This window comes from Sorex araneus, chromosome 5, assembly GCF_027595985.1.
Source record: "Sorex araneus isolate mSorAra2 chromosome 5, mSorAra2.pri, whole genome shotgun sequence".
Lineage (NCBI taxonomy): Eukaryota > Metazoa > Chordata > Mammalia > Eulipotyphla > Soricidae > Sorex > Sorex araneus.
In genome coordinates, this window is record NC_073306.1 from 143862963 (window position 1) to 143879803 (window position 16841).

Consider the following 16841-nt stretch of genomic DNA (forward strand, 5'->3'; position numbering starts at 1 on the left):
TTAAAATTTTCTGCCTAGAATTATTATTTTATTTTTATGTATTACTATTTTTTGAGTCTTTGGTACTGGGGGTCAAACCCAGCGCCTGACACATTCGAGGTAAGTGCCTCCTGCCAAATGCCCTCCCCAAGTCTGTTTAGAATTCATCTGGAGACCCAGAATTAAGGCTCTTCCCTTCCATGCAGCCGACCCTGGTTTAGTCTCTGCCTCTGCATAGGGTCCCCTGAGCATCTCCAGGGGTGATCCCTGAATACTGCAAGGTGTAGCCGGAATAGAAATTTTTGTGGAGTGGCCTCCCAAGCAATGCTCATGTGGCAGCGGGGCCACTCGCAGTGAGATCTGGACAAGTGAGCAAGCAGCTCAGCATGGAGGCCAGAGATGAGCAGCTTGGGCCAGGCAGTGCGGGGCCCACCAGAACACCCCAGCATGCTGGGCCTTCAGGGCCACACCTGAAGATGCTCAGGGCCTCCGAGGCTACAGCTGCTGCTGCTGAGGGCGCCACCTGGTCTGGGAGTTGAACCTGGCTCACAGGAGCCAAGCATGCATGCTGATAACTATGTTCTAATGGGCTGTCTCCTGGCCCCTAGAATTCTTCTGGTTTGTTTGTTTTGGGGCCACCCTGACCAAGAAGTGCTTAGGGATCACTCCTTGTGCAGCTCATGGGAAAATATGAAGTGCTGGGGATGGAACCCAGGTCAGCCATGTGCGTGGCAAATGCTCCCCCACTGTGCTCTGGCCCCTACTCCTAGAATTCTTTGATTTTTTTTTGTTTGTTTTGCCTTTGATTTTGGGTCACACCCGGGGTGCTCAGGGCTTACCCATGGCTCTGCACTCAGGAATTACTCCTGTCGGGCTGGCTCGGACGAACATATGGCGTGCCAGGGATTAAACCCAGGTCGGCTGTGAGCAAGGGAAATACCCTACCTACTGTACTATCTCTCCAGTCCCTTCCCTATGATTCTTAATGAAGAAAAGTATGTCCATGGCTTTATTCCAGTGAGAGGGATCTGGAGACGCTCTGGGCCTTCCTGAGGGAAGACCAGCTCAGGAGGCGAGGGCTGCACGATTTCCACCATGAAGGGTGGCTGGGACCAGGCCGAGCAGGCTTGGGCCTTCGGAACTCTGCTGTGTGCAGACTTGGCCTTTTCCTTTTAGAAACGTAGCCGCAGTGTCCATGAGATAGCTGGGAGGAAGGAGAGGGCTTGCCTGCTTCTAGGGACATTTCCAGGGACTCCCAGGCTTGAATAAAACCCAGTTCACATATGTCTGTTTTTCCTTTATTGGGTAGTTACTGGGGGAGAGATGGTGGGAGAGGAGTTATTTTCCACAGATAATTATCATCTATTTTAGCTTGTAAACCACTAAAAGGGAGGTACCATATGACTTTAGCTGTCTTAATCTTCAGTGCATATTTAAATCTTCATCATGTAAATACAAAGGAGATTTTCAGGAGCAAGAATTTCTATACAACTTATATAGAAAAGCAATTACATATTGGGCTTACAAATTGTTACTCAAGACCTCACGAAGTAAAAAGAAACGTGTTACCTTTACCATTTTGAGGCTTAGTGATGTGAATTGGGAGCTTGGAGATAGCTTGGATATTCTGTTAATAATAAAAGGAAATAGATTTAGTTGAAATATCTATCAAATTAATCTTTATCATTTAAAGTCACTTAAAGTGTGTCACTTTTCATTAAACATCGACAAAGCAACTGATGCAACATATTATATACACGCATATTGTCTTTCAACAAGCTGCATTTCGTGACTGTGCTCTGACGCCCGGCTGACCTGAAATGAGTCTTTGCTTCCTGGCTCTCCAAACATGCTGTGATGTGCTCAGCCAGTTCCTTAAGCTGCAGCTGAGCTTTCAACATCTTGGTGTAATAAGCCAAATGTGGATTTCTATGGAATTAGCACATCGTCCTTCCTTGAAATGGGACCGTTTGGCTCTCACCCTGCTCTGGTGCTCACAGTGCTGGCACAAGCCTGTCTAGATGCCCTGCATCTCTGGAGATGCATGAACTGTCAGCTGAGGCCTGTGCAGGCCCCAAGCAGGTCCCTCTGACCCTCTGAGGGACATGCGCTGGATGGCTGCTTGCGGCCCTTGTCACTGTTGGCACCGAGAGAGTGTCTGTTTCCAGAACCTTCTGATCTTGGCAGACCTGGCACAATGATCCCCTGCTTTGATGGGTTCCAGAAGTCCTGGTGTCAGGGTCTCAATGTCTGGCTAGGCCTGGGGACCGTGCTGTGGAGCAAGGCTGCAAGCATCCCAGACCCGGCATAGCAGGGTCCCAGCAGGAAGAAGGCAGGCTCTATCATCCTCCCCAGTGCAAGGTGAGTGCTCCACCATGGAGCTGACACAAACCCATCCTACCGTGAGTGAGGACACGAGACTGGACGGGTGAGCCAGACACTAGGGAGACAACGCAAGTGGCTGACATACGCTTTGGATGCAGGAAGCCTGGACTCAATCCCTGGCACTGCAGGGTCCCCTGAGCAGACACGGTCTCCATCCCTCCTCCAGGGGGTGACGCGCCTGAGTACAGTGCGAGGAGCAGCCGTCAAGCACCATTTAGTGTGGCCCCAACCCTAAAGGGAAAATCTCCCAAGTGTAGTGAAAGACTTATTCTTCAGATTCAATAAGCTGAACAGGATAGACAAAAAAGAAAACCAGGCCCACAGCCATCATAACCAAATTGCTGAAAACCAAAGCTAAAAGGCAGGCTGAGAAGCAGCAGAGTGCAGAAACCCAGCGGGGTGGGGCATGACTGCAGGAGGCCCTGCAGTGAGAGAGGGAAGGGAAGCGGCCAACTGGAAATGTCTCCAAGGGGGACGGAATGATGGCCCAGTGGATCAGAGCACAGGACAGCGGGGAGGGTGCTTAGCTAGTACACGGCTGACCCGGTCCCGGATTCAAACCCCAGCACACCCCACATGGTTCCCCAAGCCCTGAGCACTTCTGAGTGTGACCTCCCTCTGTCCCACTTCCCCCCCCCACACACACACATATACACACAAGAGAGAAAGACTTTCTGGGAGTGTTCATAAAGTAAAGAGGTAAAATGACAATTGCAATAGAATTGTGTAACATTTATAACAAAATGGCACAAGTAAAAGGACTCAATGGTTTTGTAAGTCTTTTACAGCTTGGTTGAAATGGTCAAGTATTAAGTCTAAAATATGTTGAAAAATATGTATATATGATGTAATTTCTATGACAGTCAAAAAACAAAAGCCAATATGAAAATGGAAATAAAAAATGGAAATTAAATTTTAAAAATTATTCAGTAATTCAAAAATAGGTAAGACAGAACTGAAGGATATTGAATAGAACAAACACTAAAACCAAATCCATCCATATTAATAACCACATTACATTTACATTTATATATTTTAAACATACCAATTAAAAGGCAGAGATGGTCAGCATGGACAAATGTAAGACTTAGTATCCACAAAAATCTACTTTCGATGTGACTTAAATGGATCACAAATACATGGATAAGGGCTGGAGCGATAGCACAGCGGGCAGGGCGTATGCCTTGCACATGGCCGATCCGGGTTTGATTCCCAGCATCCCATATGGTCCCCTGAGCACCGCCAGGAGTGATTCCTGAGTGCAGAGCCAGGAGTAACCCCTGTGTATCTCCGGGTGTGACCCCCCCCCCAAAAAAAAAAGGAAAATGTAAGGTAAATAAAATAAAAAAAACAAAAACAAATACATGGATTAAAAAAAGATACTCCAGGCAAATGAGTAAGAGAAATCTGGAGTGGTCAGAGCAACATAAGACAAAGTGGAATTCAGAAGGAAGTCAGCACGTGCAAAGGTAACCTACGCTTAAACTGCACATTCGAAAGCAAATGTACCGGTCTAAGAATGTAGACAGCTAGCAGAGCTGAAGAGTCTCCAGTGTGAGAACTTATTAACTCACCACTCGAAAGGGACACGCGCTCGGTGGCTCTGAGACACGGCCACACCCCCCTCTCGGGGATCTGCGGAAATGCAGAGACAGAATCAATGGGGTGCAGAAGAGCCGACCACACTCAGCCAGCGCACTTTTGTTGATCCCCCTCCCGGAAGATGGAGAATATGCCTTCTGGAGTCCACGTGGAGCAGCTGTCAGGAGGGAGGCTCATCCTCACAGCAGGAGCAGGAGAGCGCCTGGGGAGCACGGAGAAGGCAGGGCTCCAGCAAGAGAGAGCTCAGTCCTGCCACTTTCCCACAAGGAAAAGGCTTCCTGTTTGGTTCAGGAGAGCAGTGATATTCCGCTGAAAGTGCACCTGGGCACTACTTCACAGAACTGAGCTTATCAAGACTGAGAGTGGGGGAGGGGGTTCAGGGGATGGCTGGCGGGGTGTCCCCAAGATGGTGTAAGATGCCAACATGCTGGTGGACTGTTGCAATGTTGTATGCATGAAACTATATCACGAACAGTATCGTAAAAGAGGGTGCTTCAAAACAAAAAGATATTTTTTACCTGAATATGGTGGGATGTTTTCAATGATTAAATGCCCACATTTATATTTTACAATGTAATGATGATATAATAGATGTGCCACTAAGTATCCAACTTTCATGACACACTTTGTTAAGTCCAGATAGACCTTGTTTTCTGTGCTTCTTGTTTTTGTGCTTTGCAGACAGTGAGGCAACCACAGGCCAAGCAAATCTATTGGTGTTGTTTCTTCAGCAGCCGGTACTTACTTCCTATTTGGGGCCACATTTTGGTGACTCTCATAATATTTGGAACTTCTCCATGATGATTATTCCTTCACAGTGATCTGTGATCACTGATCTTTGACATTATTGTTGTTATTGTCGGGGACACCCAGGCCCACTCCACATGGCAATTCAATTTTTTGTTTTATTTTGCTTTTTTGCTTTTTGGGTCATACCTGGCGATATACAGGGGTTACTCCTGGCTTTGTACTCAGGAATCAATCCTGGTGGTGCTCAGGGGGCCATATTGGATGCTGGGAATCGAATCCAAGTTGGCCGCATACAAGGCAAAAACCCTACCTGCTGCACTATCGCTCCAGGCCCCTCACATGGCAATTCTGAACCAGTAAATGTTCATGTTCAGATGGATGCACTGGCTATCTCCACATCTCCCTCCTTCTCCTGGGCCTCCTGATTTGTTTTGTTTTGTTTTTGGGGAGGACATACCCAGCAGTGCTCAGAGGTTACTCCTGACTGCATTCTGGAATCACTCCTGACAGTGCTCAGGGCATCATATGGGATACCAGGAATAAAATCCAGGTCAGCTGTGTGCAAGGCAATTTACCCATTGTACCCATCTGGCTCAGGCCCCTCCTCCTAATTTCTTGAGACACAAAAATGTTGAAACTAGGACAATTTTTGAGCCTCCCATGACATATCCCAGCAATGGTGAAGCAGAGTGGGAAGATGTAGAGAGGCTAACGAGGCTGTGCCCAAGAGCCAATTTGGCAAAGCAAAGGAAAAGTTCCTGAAGGAAATTCAAAGTGAGATCCAGGGATCTAAAAAATGATATGAGGCATTACACTGTCAGTGAGGTTGGGGTTGGAACACTGAACACCCAAAACAACTATTATGAATGACTTTGTAAAGCTCAATGTTTAAATAAAGTTTTAAAAATTATATAAAAGCAAAACCACCTCACTGCTGCTGTGGAGAAGTCTGTGTGTCTGGGTCTACCAGAGCTACTAAGGCCACTGATGCAGGTAGCCACCCAAAGGACACATTTCCAGTGCTGAGTGATAGCCTTCCTCTGGGACCGTGCTCCCTGGGACTCTCACGGTCAGAGAGAAGTCATGTCTGCTTTCAAACTTTCAAAGCACAGGCTGACTCCTATAGGCGGCTTCTGCAGCTGTGATTTGAAGGTGAAGCCAGTGCTCATTTGTATCTCAGGACCCATTCAAATCCCTGAGCTCTAGGGGCTTTGGGGACAGCAGGGAGCTGCTTGCCTGGCGATACACACGGCTCACCTGGGTCTGACTCCTGGCACCCCATGTGGTTCCCCGCCAGGAGTGATCCCAGAGTGAAGAGCCAGGAATAAGCCCTCAGCACCACTGGTGTGGCTCCCAAACCAAAAATTAAAATAAAATTTGCCTAAAAATGCTTGACCATAAAAAATTGCATAGGAGTAGGACACTATATAGGTATAAGCAAATATGCAATCTTATAGCTGGCTGGAAGCTGCAGTGAGGAAAGTCAGAGGGAGAAGGACACACCACATGCCCCCCACACCTGTGGCATTCAGAGAAACAAGGCAAGGGGCAGGGCACAGAGAGAGGCCAGCAGGCTAGGTGCAGGACTTGCATGCAGGAGACCCAGCTCCATCCTCAGGACCACAGTGTCCCCTGAGCACAGCTGGGAGCAGCTCCCAAGCACAGAGCCAGATAGGCCCTGACACTGTTACGTGAGGGCCCCACATCAAAATAAATTAATTCAAAAACAGACCCCACCAGAGAACAACAGTATCAAATGCCAACAAATCCTTGTTCCTGGATCACAGAGATGACCAAGCCAGGAGCAGAGGGGATGAGGTGGGCTAGAATAACAAGGGCACAGGCTCTTGGGTCGCGGTGCAGTGTAGTAACTGCGCACATCCAGACAACAAAGTACTGTGGCTGAGAGACAGTGCAGGGTTGAGGTGCTTGAACACAGTTTCCCCAGTTCAATCCTCAGTATCCCGAAATATCACCTGCGAACCACCAGGAGTCAGCCCTGAGCACCGCAGGATGTGGCCCAACCCCCAACTCCATAAAACCCTCACAATTATCAACACTGTTGTAAGCATGTGGCCTAAACTATAATCAATCACAATCACAATCACAATATCCCGTTAATCACTGATTTCTCGGGTGGGCTCAGTAACATCTCATTTCGTCCTTTCCCTGAGATCTTAGAAGTCTATTTCGACTTGGCCCTCCTAACGATGTTGCACTGGGGGCTCTTCAGGGTCAGGGGAATGAGATCCAGCTTGTTACTGGATTTTGCATATAAATACACCATGGGGAGCTTGCAAGGCTGTCCCATGGGGGCAGGAAACTCTCAGAAGATTGCCAGTTTCTCCTAGAGGGAGAAGTAGGGTAAAGAATCGCACGGCCGCTTGCGGCCACGCGCTTCTGAGAGCTTGCTTTTAAATCTCTGGATGTTGACCGTTGATGGGATTACACATACCTGGGTTCCTCTGTGGTACCTTCATGCATGAGGCCTGTCTGAACGTGTAGAGAGGAGCCTCCAGAATGGCTGCAGCTGGGTTCCGGTGGTCTTCGGCCGCCGGGAGCTCTGCTTGGGGTGGGGAGGGAAGCTGGAGCCCATCACCTCCGAGGGGCCCCAGGGAAGACAGCCAGGCGTGCGGGCAAGAGACTCTCTTTAGTTAAAAAACTAAAAATTTATTATAGTTTAAGTTTACTATAGTTTAGAACTTAAACTATAATAAATTTTTTAAAATTGTAATGTAAGAAACCTGTGTTTTCCAAACTAAAACCTAAGTTCTTTTCAGGAAAAAACAAAAAATCCCTCAGCGCCCCTCTAGAAATTTATCTTCTTAAAGTGAATGAACAGAAAGACACCCCCCTACCCTACCACTGCCACAGTGGCACCCGTGCTGTTGCAGCTACCTGGGGTTATCCCAGCACTGGGGCAGATTGGAGTAGTAACTGATCTTCCCTGAGATGCCGGGAGGAAAGGGAAGTTTGGATCCGCCATGTCTGCTCACAGCATGTTTCCTGAAGGCTGTACACCCCAAATGGTTCCCCGATAGAGGATAGAGTCGATGTGGGAGCACTTGCTCAGAGAGTCCTTTCAGATATTTCTGCTGACAACCGTTTGATCACCCACATGCTCTGGTGATACGTACACAGGGATACACATTGTTTTCATGCCTGACAGGTAAGGCAACATCCACTCTGGCCACTGGATCAAAGCATCACTCTGACTTTTAGTCACACTGTTTCAGGCATGATACATGATACATGCAAGACCACTCTGATAGGGACAGGAGAAGCCCACTGAAAACATCATCATTCTAGATGCCAGAGACGCCATTGGGATTCATGGGAGGAGAGGACTAGTCAGCGTGAGCGGAGTATGGAGGAAGCAGACTGCAGTCCTCTGGGGCGACTCTGGGGGACCGAGGTCTCAGGAAGCAGATGTCACGGACAGGGAACAGAAGTACAACAGGCAATAGAAGTACAGTTCCCTGGGGCCGCCTGACGATCTGACTGCATGGCTGTCATCTCATAATCTAATGTCTAAGGCTGAGCCAAGGAAGTGGTTCCCTGAGGTAGGAATCCATTCCCAGTGAGGACTGGGATTACTGTTGGGACAACAGTGAGGGATTGGGAGGAGTTCAGAAACTCAGGTGATAAAGTGTTGAGAATAGATTCCAATGCTGTGGAGTAATCTTCTGTGAAAGGGAGAGTCGGTCAATATGGCAAACTTCACTGCTGTGCACGTGTGTGTATGTGGTGTGTATATGTGTGTGGTATGTGTGTAATATGTGTGTGGTGTGTGCATGTGGGGTGTGTGTGCACATGTGTGTGGTGTGTGTGCACATGTGTAGTGTGTATGCATGTGTGGTATGTGTGTGCATGTGTGTGGTATGTGCCGGTGTAGTGTGTGTGTGGTGCATATGCATGTATGGTATGTGTGTGCATGTGTGTGGTGTGTGCATGTGTGGTGTGTGCGTGTGTGGTATGGGGTATGTGTGTGTGTGCATGTGTGGTGTGTGTGCATGTGTGTGTACTGCCAGGACTGAACCTGCTCTCCTATGTGCCAGGCATGCACTTCACCACTAAGTCACCTCCCCAACTACCATTGTCCTTTTAAAGAAATTGCTATGGAGACCTCAGCCTTCAGCAACCAGCACCCACATTTCTCTTTTTTAAAATTAAAAAAATTTTTATTTTTAAAAATTTTATTGAATCACCATGAGATAGTTACAAGCTTTCAAAGCTTTTATGCTTACATCATGAAAATCACACAATGATCAAACACCCAGCATGGAGGCAAGACCTTCCACTAGCAAAGATTGTGACTTGCTGAAAGCTCATGTGATAATGGTCAACACATTTTAGCCATAAAGTATTTTTTAGGCACGTTTTATTTTCATTTTTGGGCCACCTCCTATGGTGCTCGGGACTTACTCCTGGCTTTGGGCTCAAGGCTCACTTCTGGTGATGCTCAAGGCACCATATATGGTGCCAGGGATTGAACTGAGGATAGATGTGTGCCAGGCAAACACCTTAATTAAGGTGAGTGTACTGTTTTCTAGACCAAATGTGATCACACACTTGAAAGGCTTAGAATATATATGTAACTTTTATCTGCAGTGGAAAACCAAACATTCACATGGTTCCTGCTTGAGATATTCACTTCCTGGGGAAGGCCAGAACTGAACCTGTGACCTATCCACTGTGAGCCTTTCCATCCGACCGATTAAAACACTAAGGAAAGCAGAATAGTCTCTTAAGCCTGGAAGAATGCTGTCCTGAGAGGGAGCAGCGCTTTGGGCTACTCCCCTCTGCCACTGCTGTCAGACATCAACTGGGCTCCCAGGCACCATCACTAATCCCCAGCGGTATCTTCTATGCGCCCACAACTGCCATTGTGTCCATGGTGAGCTGCCAAGGCACAAATGGGAGCTCTGGCATCAGGTGCCACATTTGTTCCCACCGCAAACCACTCACTGCTGAGTTCCAGCGAAAGAACAGGCACAGCCGGTGCCTCAGACAGCCCCAAAAGTGGGTGAAATGAGCTCTTGGTGTGGAGACCAAAGGAAAACCAGAGCATGGGGAGGGGCATGAAATCTGTCAGTCAGACTGTATAAGATGCCCTAAAGACGTCCAGAGATGAGATTTCAGAAATTAATAAAGTCTTAAAATGTAGCAAGGTTTATTTGTTTGGACCACATCTGGCAGTGCTCAGGGCGGACTCCTAGCTCTGTACTCAGGAATTACTTCTGTGTTGCTTGGGGGACCAGATGGATGCCAGGGATTGAACCTGAGTTGGTCACATGCAAGCTAGGTGCCCTCCCTGCTGTGCTATTGCTCAGGCCATTGGCACAAGAATGTTTTGGTGGAGAGCACCAGAGGCATCTATGTGGTCTTCTACTATACCCAGTGCTCTCAAGAACACTTGACTGGGGCATCTGCAGAGCTCCTCAAGCAGTGCCAGGGCTTTGGGTACGGGGAAGAGCACAGAGTGGCAGAGCCCCTCATCTGCCATCATGGCCAGGGCCTTCCACATGGCCCGTCACTCTGGTGCTGACCCTGGTAAAGCTAAGATGTGTGTGTGTACTGGATTCCCCCTACAGTACCACACAGTGTCCATAGTGCCCACACAGTGCCCATAGTGGTCTCTTAGTGTCACACAGTGCCCACAGTGCCCATAGTGCCCTCTCAGTGCCACACAGTGTCCACACAGTGCCCATAGTGTCCACACAGTGCCCACAGTGACCTCTCAGTGCCACACACTGCCTATATTTCCCACAGTGCCCACAGTGCCCTCTCAGTGCCACACATAGCCCACACAGTTCCCATAGTGCCCTTTCAGTGCCACACAGTGGCCATAGTGCCCACATAGTGCCCACAGTGCCCTCTCAGTGCTATACAGTGCCCATTGTGCCCACACAGTCCCCACAGTGCCCTCAGTGCCACACAGTGCCCCTAGTGCCCACACAGAGCCCATAGTGTCCTCTTAGTGCCACACAGTGCCTTCTCAGTGCTAAACAGTACCCGCAGTGCCCATAGTGCCCCCTCAGTGCCACACAGTGCCTGTAGTGCCCAGTGCCCACAGTCCCCACACTGTTCACAATGCCCACAGTGCCCACACAGTACTGCACATCTATTTAGTCCTGCCCCTCTCCCAGGTCCGCTGGTCTCTCACTGTCCTCATAGCCTTGTCCTTTCCAGGACGTCATATAACTGGAATCATAAGCAAGCATCTTCATTCTGTGAGATGCATCTAAGGTCCACTCAGAACTTTTAATCGCTTCCTGGCATGGTGCTTTGCCTGAGTGTCCCATAGTTTGCTTATCTTTGCTAACTGAAGGGTCCTTTGTTTCTCCCACTTTGGGACAACTATGAACCTGAGGCCCATCACAAGCTGAGAGCTGAGTCTTCACACAGGTTTCAGGGCCGTACATCTGGCTTGTGGCTCAGCCAGGGCGGGCCAACGCTCTGTGAGCTGTGACAGCAGACAGGAGCCTGAAACCCGTTCAAGAGTCGGGGCCGCAAGGGACTGGGGGTGTGTGGTGGTGGCCAGGCAGAGGACCCCTTGGGCTTTGGAAGACGGCATCGCTGACCTAGCCCAGGACAGCAGCCAGCTGGATGTCACCTGGCGGGTGATGCCCAAGACCCCAACCACAGACGTGGCCACACTGTACCTGTGTGAGGGAGACCGATGCAGACTGGCCGGGAGCTGCCTGAAGGGAGCATGAACATTTCTGTGGGCAGTCTGGAGAGTCAGAACTCCTGAGTGTAGTGCGGCTCAGTCCCTACCCCAGTCTACATGGCCCAGACCACACCTTGAGCCCCTGCAGCCCAGAGGGGTTGTAGAGAGGCACCGAGGGGGGCAGTTGCTTCCAACTACTAACTGGAAGCAAATTGGTTTTCTAATTATTCGGGGGAAGGTCAGGCCACATCCTGCTCAGGGCTTCCTCCCAGCTTTGCACCCAGAGATCACTCCTGGCAGTGCTCAGAGGACCACCAGGGGCGCTGGGGTTTAAACCAGGGCCAGCTCAATACTCCCAAAAGCATTATACAGATTTAACGCGATCCCTATAGGGATACCCATGGCATTCTTCAAAGAATTGGAGCAAGCAATCCTGAAATTTATATGGAACAATAAACGCCCACGGATAGCTAAAACAATTCTTGGGAAAAAGATGATGGGAGGCATCACCCTCCCCAACCTTAAACTCTACTACAAAGCGGTAACAATTAAAACAGCATGGTACTGGAACAAAGGCAGAGCTGCAGACCAATGGAACAGGGTGGAATATCCCCACACACAACCTCAAATGTATGATCATCTAATCTTTGATAATGGAGCAAGAGATGTGAAGTGGAGCAAGGAAAGTCTCTTTAACAAATGGTGCTGGCACAACTGGACAACCACATGCAAAAAAAAATGGGCTTAGAACTCGACCTGACACCATGCACAAAAGTCAGATCAAAATGGATTAAAGACCTCAACATCAGACCACAAACCATAAGGTACATTGAAGACAAGGTAGGCAAAACCCTCCAGGATATTGAAGATAAAGGTATCTTCAAAGATGACACGGAACTAAGCAATCTAGTAAAAACAGAGATCAACAAATGGGACTACATTAAACTAAAAAGCTTCTGCACCACAAAAGATAAAGCGACCAGAATACAAAGACTATCTACAGAATGGGAAAGGATATTTACACAATACCCATCAGATAAGGGGTTGATATCAAGGGTATATAAAGCACTGGTTGAACTCTACAAGAAGAAAACATCCAACCCCATCAAAAAATGGGGCGAAGAAATGAACAGAAACTTTACCAAGGAAGAGATACGAATGGCCAAAAGACACATGAAAAAGTGCTCTACATCACTAATCGTCAGAGAGATGCAGATCAAAACAACCATGAGATACCACCTCACACCACAGAGGCTAGCACACATCCAAAAGAACAAAAGCAACCGCTGTTGGAGAGGATGTGGGGAGAAAGGGACCCTTCTACACTGCTGGTGGGAATGCCGGCTAGTTCAGCCCTTTTGGAAAACAGTATGGACGATTCTCAAAAAACTAGAGGTTGAGCTCCCATTTGACCCAGCAATACCACTGCTGGGAATATATCCTAGAAAAGCCAAAAAGTATAGCCGAAGTGACATATGCACTTATATGTTCACCGCAGCACTGTTTACAATAGCCAGAATCTGGAAAAAACCCGAGTGCCCTAGAACAGATGACTGGTTGAAGAAACTCTGGCACATCTATACAATGGAATACTATGCAGCTGTTAGAAAAAATGAGGTCATGACATTTGCATATAAGTGGATCAACATGGAAAGTATCATGCTAAGTGAAATGAGTCAGAAAGAGAGAGACAGACATAGAAAGATTGCACTCATCTGTGGAATATAGAATAATAGACTATAAGACTAACGTCCAAGAATAGTAGAAATAAGTACCAGGAGATTGTCTCCATGGCTTGGAGGCTGGTCTCTAATTCTGGGTAACTCAGGGAAGGGACCACCAAGTAAAATGTGGTTGGAGGTCATGTGGGGGAAGGGTGATGCGGGCCAAATACAGACTAGAGACTGAACACAATGGCCACTCAACACCTTTATTGCAAACCACAACACCTAATCAGAAAGAGAGAACAAAAGGGAATTCCCTGCCATAGTGGCAGGGTGGGGTGGGGGGAGACGGGACTGGGGAGGGGGGGAGGGATGTTGGGTTTACTGGTGGTGGAGAATGGGCACTGGTGAAGGGATGGGTTATCGAACTTTGTATGGGGGAAACATGAGCGCAAAGATGTATGGATCTGTAACTGTACCCTCACGATGACTCTCTAATTATAAATAAACTAATAAAAAAAGATATAAATTTAAGATAAAATAAATAAATAAATAAAATAAAATAAACCAGGGCCAGCTGTGTGCAAGTCAAGCGCTTAAGCCCTGTACTAGCTCTCTGACCCAAATCGAGACGATTTTCCTTTCTTCCAGATTATATATTGTCTTGGTTCTGTCATGGCTTGACTCTGGGCCTCCCCCATGCAAAGCCCGCATGCAGCCTGCTGAATGGCCTCCGTAGCCCAGAATCTACTTTCTTTCTTTGTTTTCATGCTCAGGGCTTTCTCTTGGCCTGTACTCAGGGGTCACTCTTGGTGGGGCTCAGGGAACCATCGGGACTGCCAGGGATTAACCCTGCATTTGGTGACATCAAGGCAACCACCCTACCTGCCGTACTATTGCTCCACCCTCCACTTTTTTGTTGATGTTGTTGCTAATGTGGACATGGAAATGGTGAAAGCCACATGCAGGTGCTGTGCCAACGACCCCAGCCAGAGTGTCCAGGAGCCAGGATGTGCTGTGGGGAATGCCCATGCCCTGGCTTGGCGCTGCTCAGGGCTCTGGGAGCCCACAAAGCCACGTAGGCCAAGCTGTTGCCTGGTGCGCATTCTCACGGGCGCTTCAGTGTGTCCAGTCTAAGGGAGAACTGTTCTTCCTCCCATGGTCTGGTTCCTTCACCATCATCAAAAGGCAGGTGCGAGGGGACAGGGTGAGGCTATGGTCTGGACGCTGGTGGTCACCTCAGTGGCTGGCAGGGACATGCTGAACAGGGGAGGCTTCGATGGTGGGGAGGCTGTCGTCACCTCAGTGGCTGGTGGGAGGCTTCGATGGTGGGGAGACTGGGCCCAGAGCACACATTCCTGAGCCCTTCCCTGTGAGCACCAGGGAGACCGCAGCGCCTCTGTCTGACAGCCAGGGATCTTCAATCTGACCAAATGGGCCGTCACCAGACCAAACAGGTGGCTGGTCAGAAGCAGTGGGGTGACACCTCTGGGGTGAGCCTGAAGGGTGAGAGTGGTGGGAGGTGTGCACAGGGCCTATCCTCATTCCAGCCAGGGGCTGCTGGGCGCCTGAGAAAGTTGTGTCAGGAATGAACAAACGAACAAAAGAACTTTCTGCACCTCCCAGGGCACCTCACACCCTTGACTGTGCCAGGCACACAGAGGCAACCCACAGACTTTAGATGAGTGAATGAAACAAACAAAAAACCAAAACTTTTATACACCCAATAGCAAAGGCATTCCTCTACCACTGCGGGGACCAGGGAACTGAGATATAAATTCCAGCAAGGAACTAGAGTCACTCTGGAGAGATGGACTGAGATCTGAACTCTGGCCTGCTGAAGCCAGGCCCCTCTACTCCTGGAGTTCTGCCACACAGTGCTCAGAGATTCCAAGAATGATGGTTCTTAAGATAAGGGGAAGCGGGGTTAAAACCACATCAGCTGAAACAATGAGAGAACAACAGGTACAAACCCACACTCACACGTACCCAACAGGGTAGGCAGCCCTGAGCTAAGGGGCCACACTTGACTGCCCTCAGCCCTGGGGGCATGTCTGACCTGGCACTGCACCTGCGGGGGAGTCAGACAGCCTCAGGGTGTTCCCAGAAGCCACTGCCTGGAATTCTACCCCCAGGTCTCTTCATCTCCCCCACATCTCCTCAGGCTCCCATATCTTTTTCTCAGACTATCTCACTTCCTCAGATACCCACATTTCTTCCTCAGACCATACCACCTCCTCAGGCCCCCCACATCTTTTCCTCAGCCCAACTTCCTCAAGCCCCGCACATCTCCTCAGGCTCCCATATCCTCCTCAGGCCTCCTATATCTTTTCCTCAGACCATCTCACCCCCTCAGACTCCCCGCATCTCTTCCTCAGACCCCCCACATTTCCTCAGCCCCCCCCCACTTCTCGTCAGGGCTCCTCCTCTTCTTTTTCCTCCCACTTCAACTCTGAAAGCCACCCTCCATGTCACCTCCTGCATCCCTTGTCCAGCTGTCCTGGGACCCATCAGTCCCTCTCTGGGTGGCCCTGCCCCCACATCCAGGCTCTCCACAGACAGCGCCTGAGCAGCCTGTACCCAGGAAGAGCTAAGGGAACATGGGGTGTGGGGTGAGAGCAGCACTGGGCAGGATCAGGAAGGAGGGCTGCGCAGAGTGCCCAGGGCCTGCACCTGCCACTGGGGACTGCCCTGGCCAGACTGGATGTGAGCCTTCCCTCCCCAGAAGTCGCAGGCCAATGGGATAAGGAGGCCGTGAAGGGGCGGAGTAGAGCTGCACCTGACCATGTGGGCGGCGTGGACAACAGGCGAAGTAGTGGCCAGGGGCACAGTGGGCAGGTGTGACTCCAAAGCAGCTGCTCGCCAGCTCTGTCTGGCCCAGGGTCAGTTGAGCCACACGTCCAGATTCCTTCGTAGGCCACAAACAACACTTGAAAGCCAAATTCGATCCTGGGAGGGGAGAGGCGCGGCCACGGGTACCAGCCCCGAGGCTCACCCAGTGCAGCCGTGCCCGTAGAAGGAGCTGCTCTGTGGGCCCAGTCTGTAGAAAGGAGGTGCTCGGGGCCCCGCCCCTCTAAAGCAGGTGCTTAGAGCCAACCGGAGTGTGATTCCCAGCACCCCACATCGTCCCTTGAGCACTGCCAGGAGTGATCCCTGAGCACAGAGTCAGGATTAAGCCCTGAGCTTTGCCAGGTGTGGTCTAAATATGAAAAGAAAAATAGAATATTTTCTGCTAAAACCCAAAAAGATAATAAATCACTTCCTTCCTTCCTTTTTCTTTCTCCCTCCTTCCTTCCCTCCTTTCCTCCCTCCCTCCCTCCCTCCCTTCCTTCCTTCCTTCCTTCCTTCCTTCCTTCCTTCCTTCCTTCCTTCCTTCCTTCCTCCCTACTTCCCTTCCTCCTTTCTTCCTTCCTTCCTTCCTTCCTTCTTTTCTTTCTTTCTTTCTTTCTTTCTTTCTTTCTTTCTTTCTTTCTTTCTTTCTTTCTTTCTTTCTTTCTTTCTTTCTTTCTTTCCTTCTTTTCTTCTTTCTTTCTTTCTTTCTTTCTTTCTTTCTTTCTTTCTTTCTTTCTTTCTTTCTTTCTTTCTTTCTTTCTTTCCTTCTTTTCCTTTCTTTTCTTTCTTTCTTTCTTTCTTTCTTTCTTTCTTTCTTTCTTTCTTTCTTTCTTTCTTTCTTTCTTTCTTTCTTTCTTTCTTCTTTCTTTCCCTTCCTTTCTTCCTTCCTTTCCTTCCTCCCTACTTCCCTTCCTTCCTTCCTTCCTTCCTTCCTTCCTTCCTTCCTTCCTTCCTTC

The 16841-nt window shown here is 49.1% G+C and overlaps 1 protein-coding gene across 1 annotated transcript in view; it reads right to left on the reverse strand.

Moving 5' to 3' along the window:
• The window catches only part of POLN (DNA polymerase nu), a 107810-nt gene that overhangs the window by 17300 nt on the left and 73669 nt on the right, over positions 1-16841 (reverse strand). Inside the window, exon 15 of the mRNA XM_055137330.1 lies at positions 1549-1606. Within this exon, the coding sequence (XP_054993305.1) occupies positions 1549-1606 (58 nt within the window). The remainder of the gene's footprint in view (positions 1-1548; positions 1607-16841) is intronic.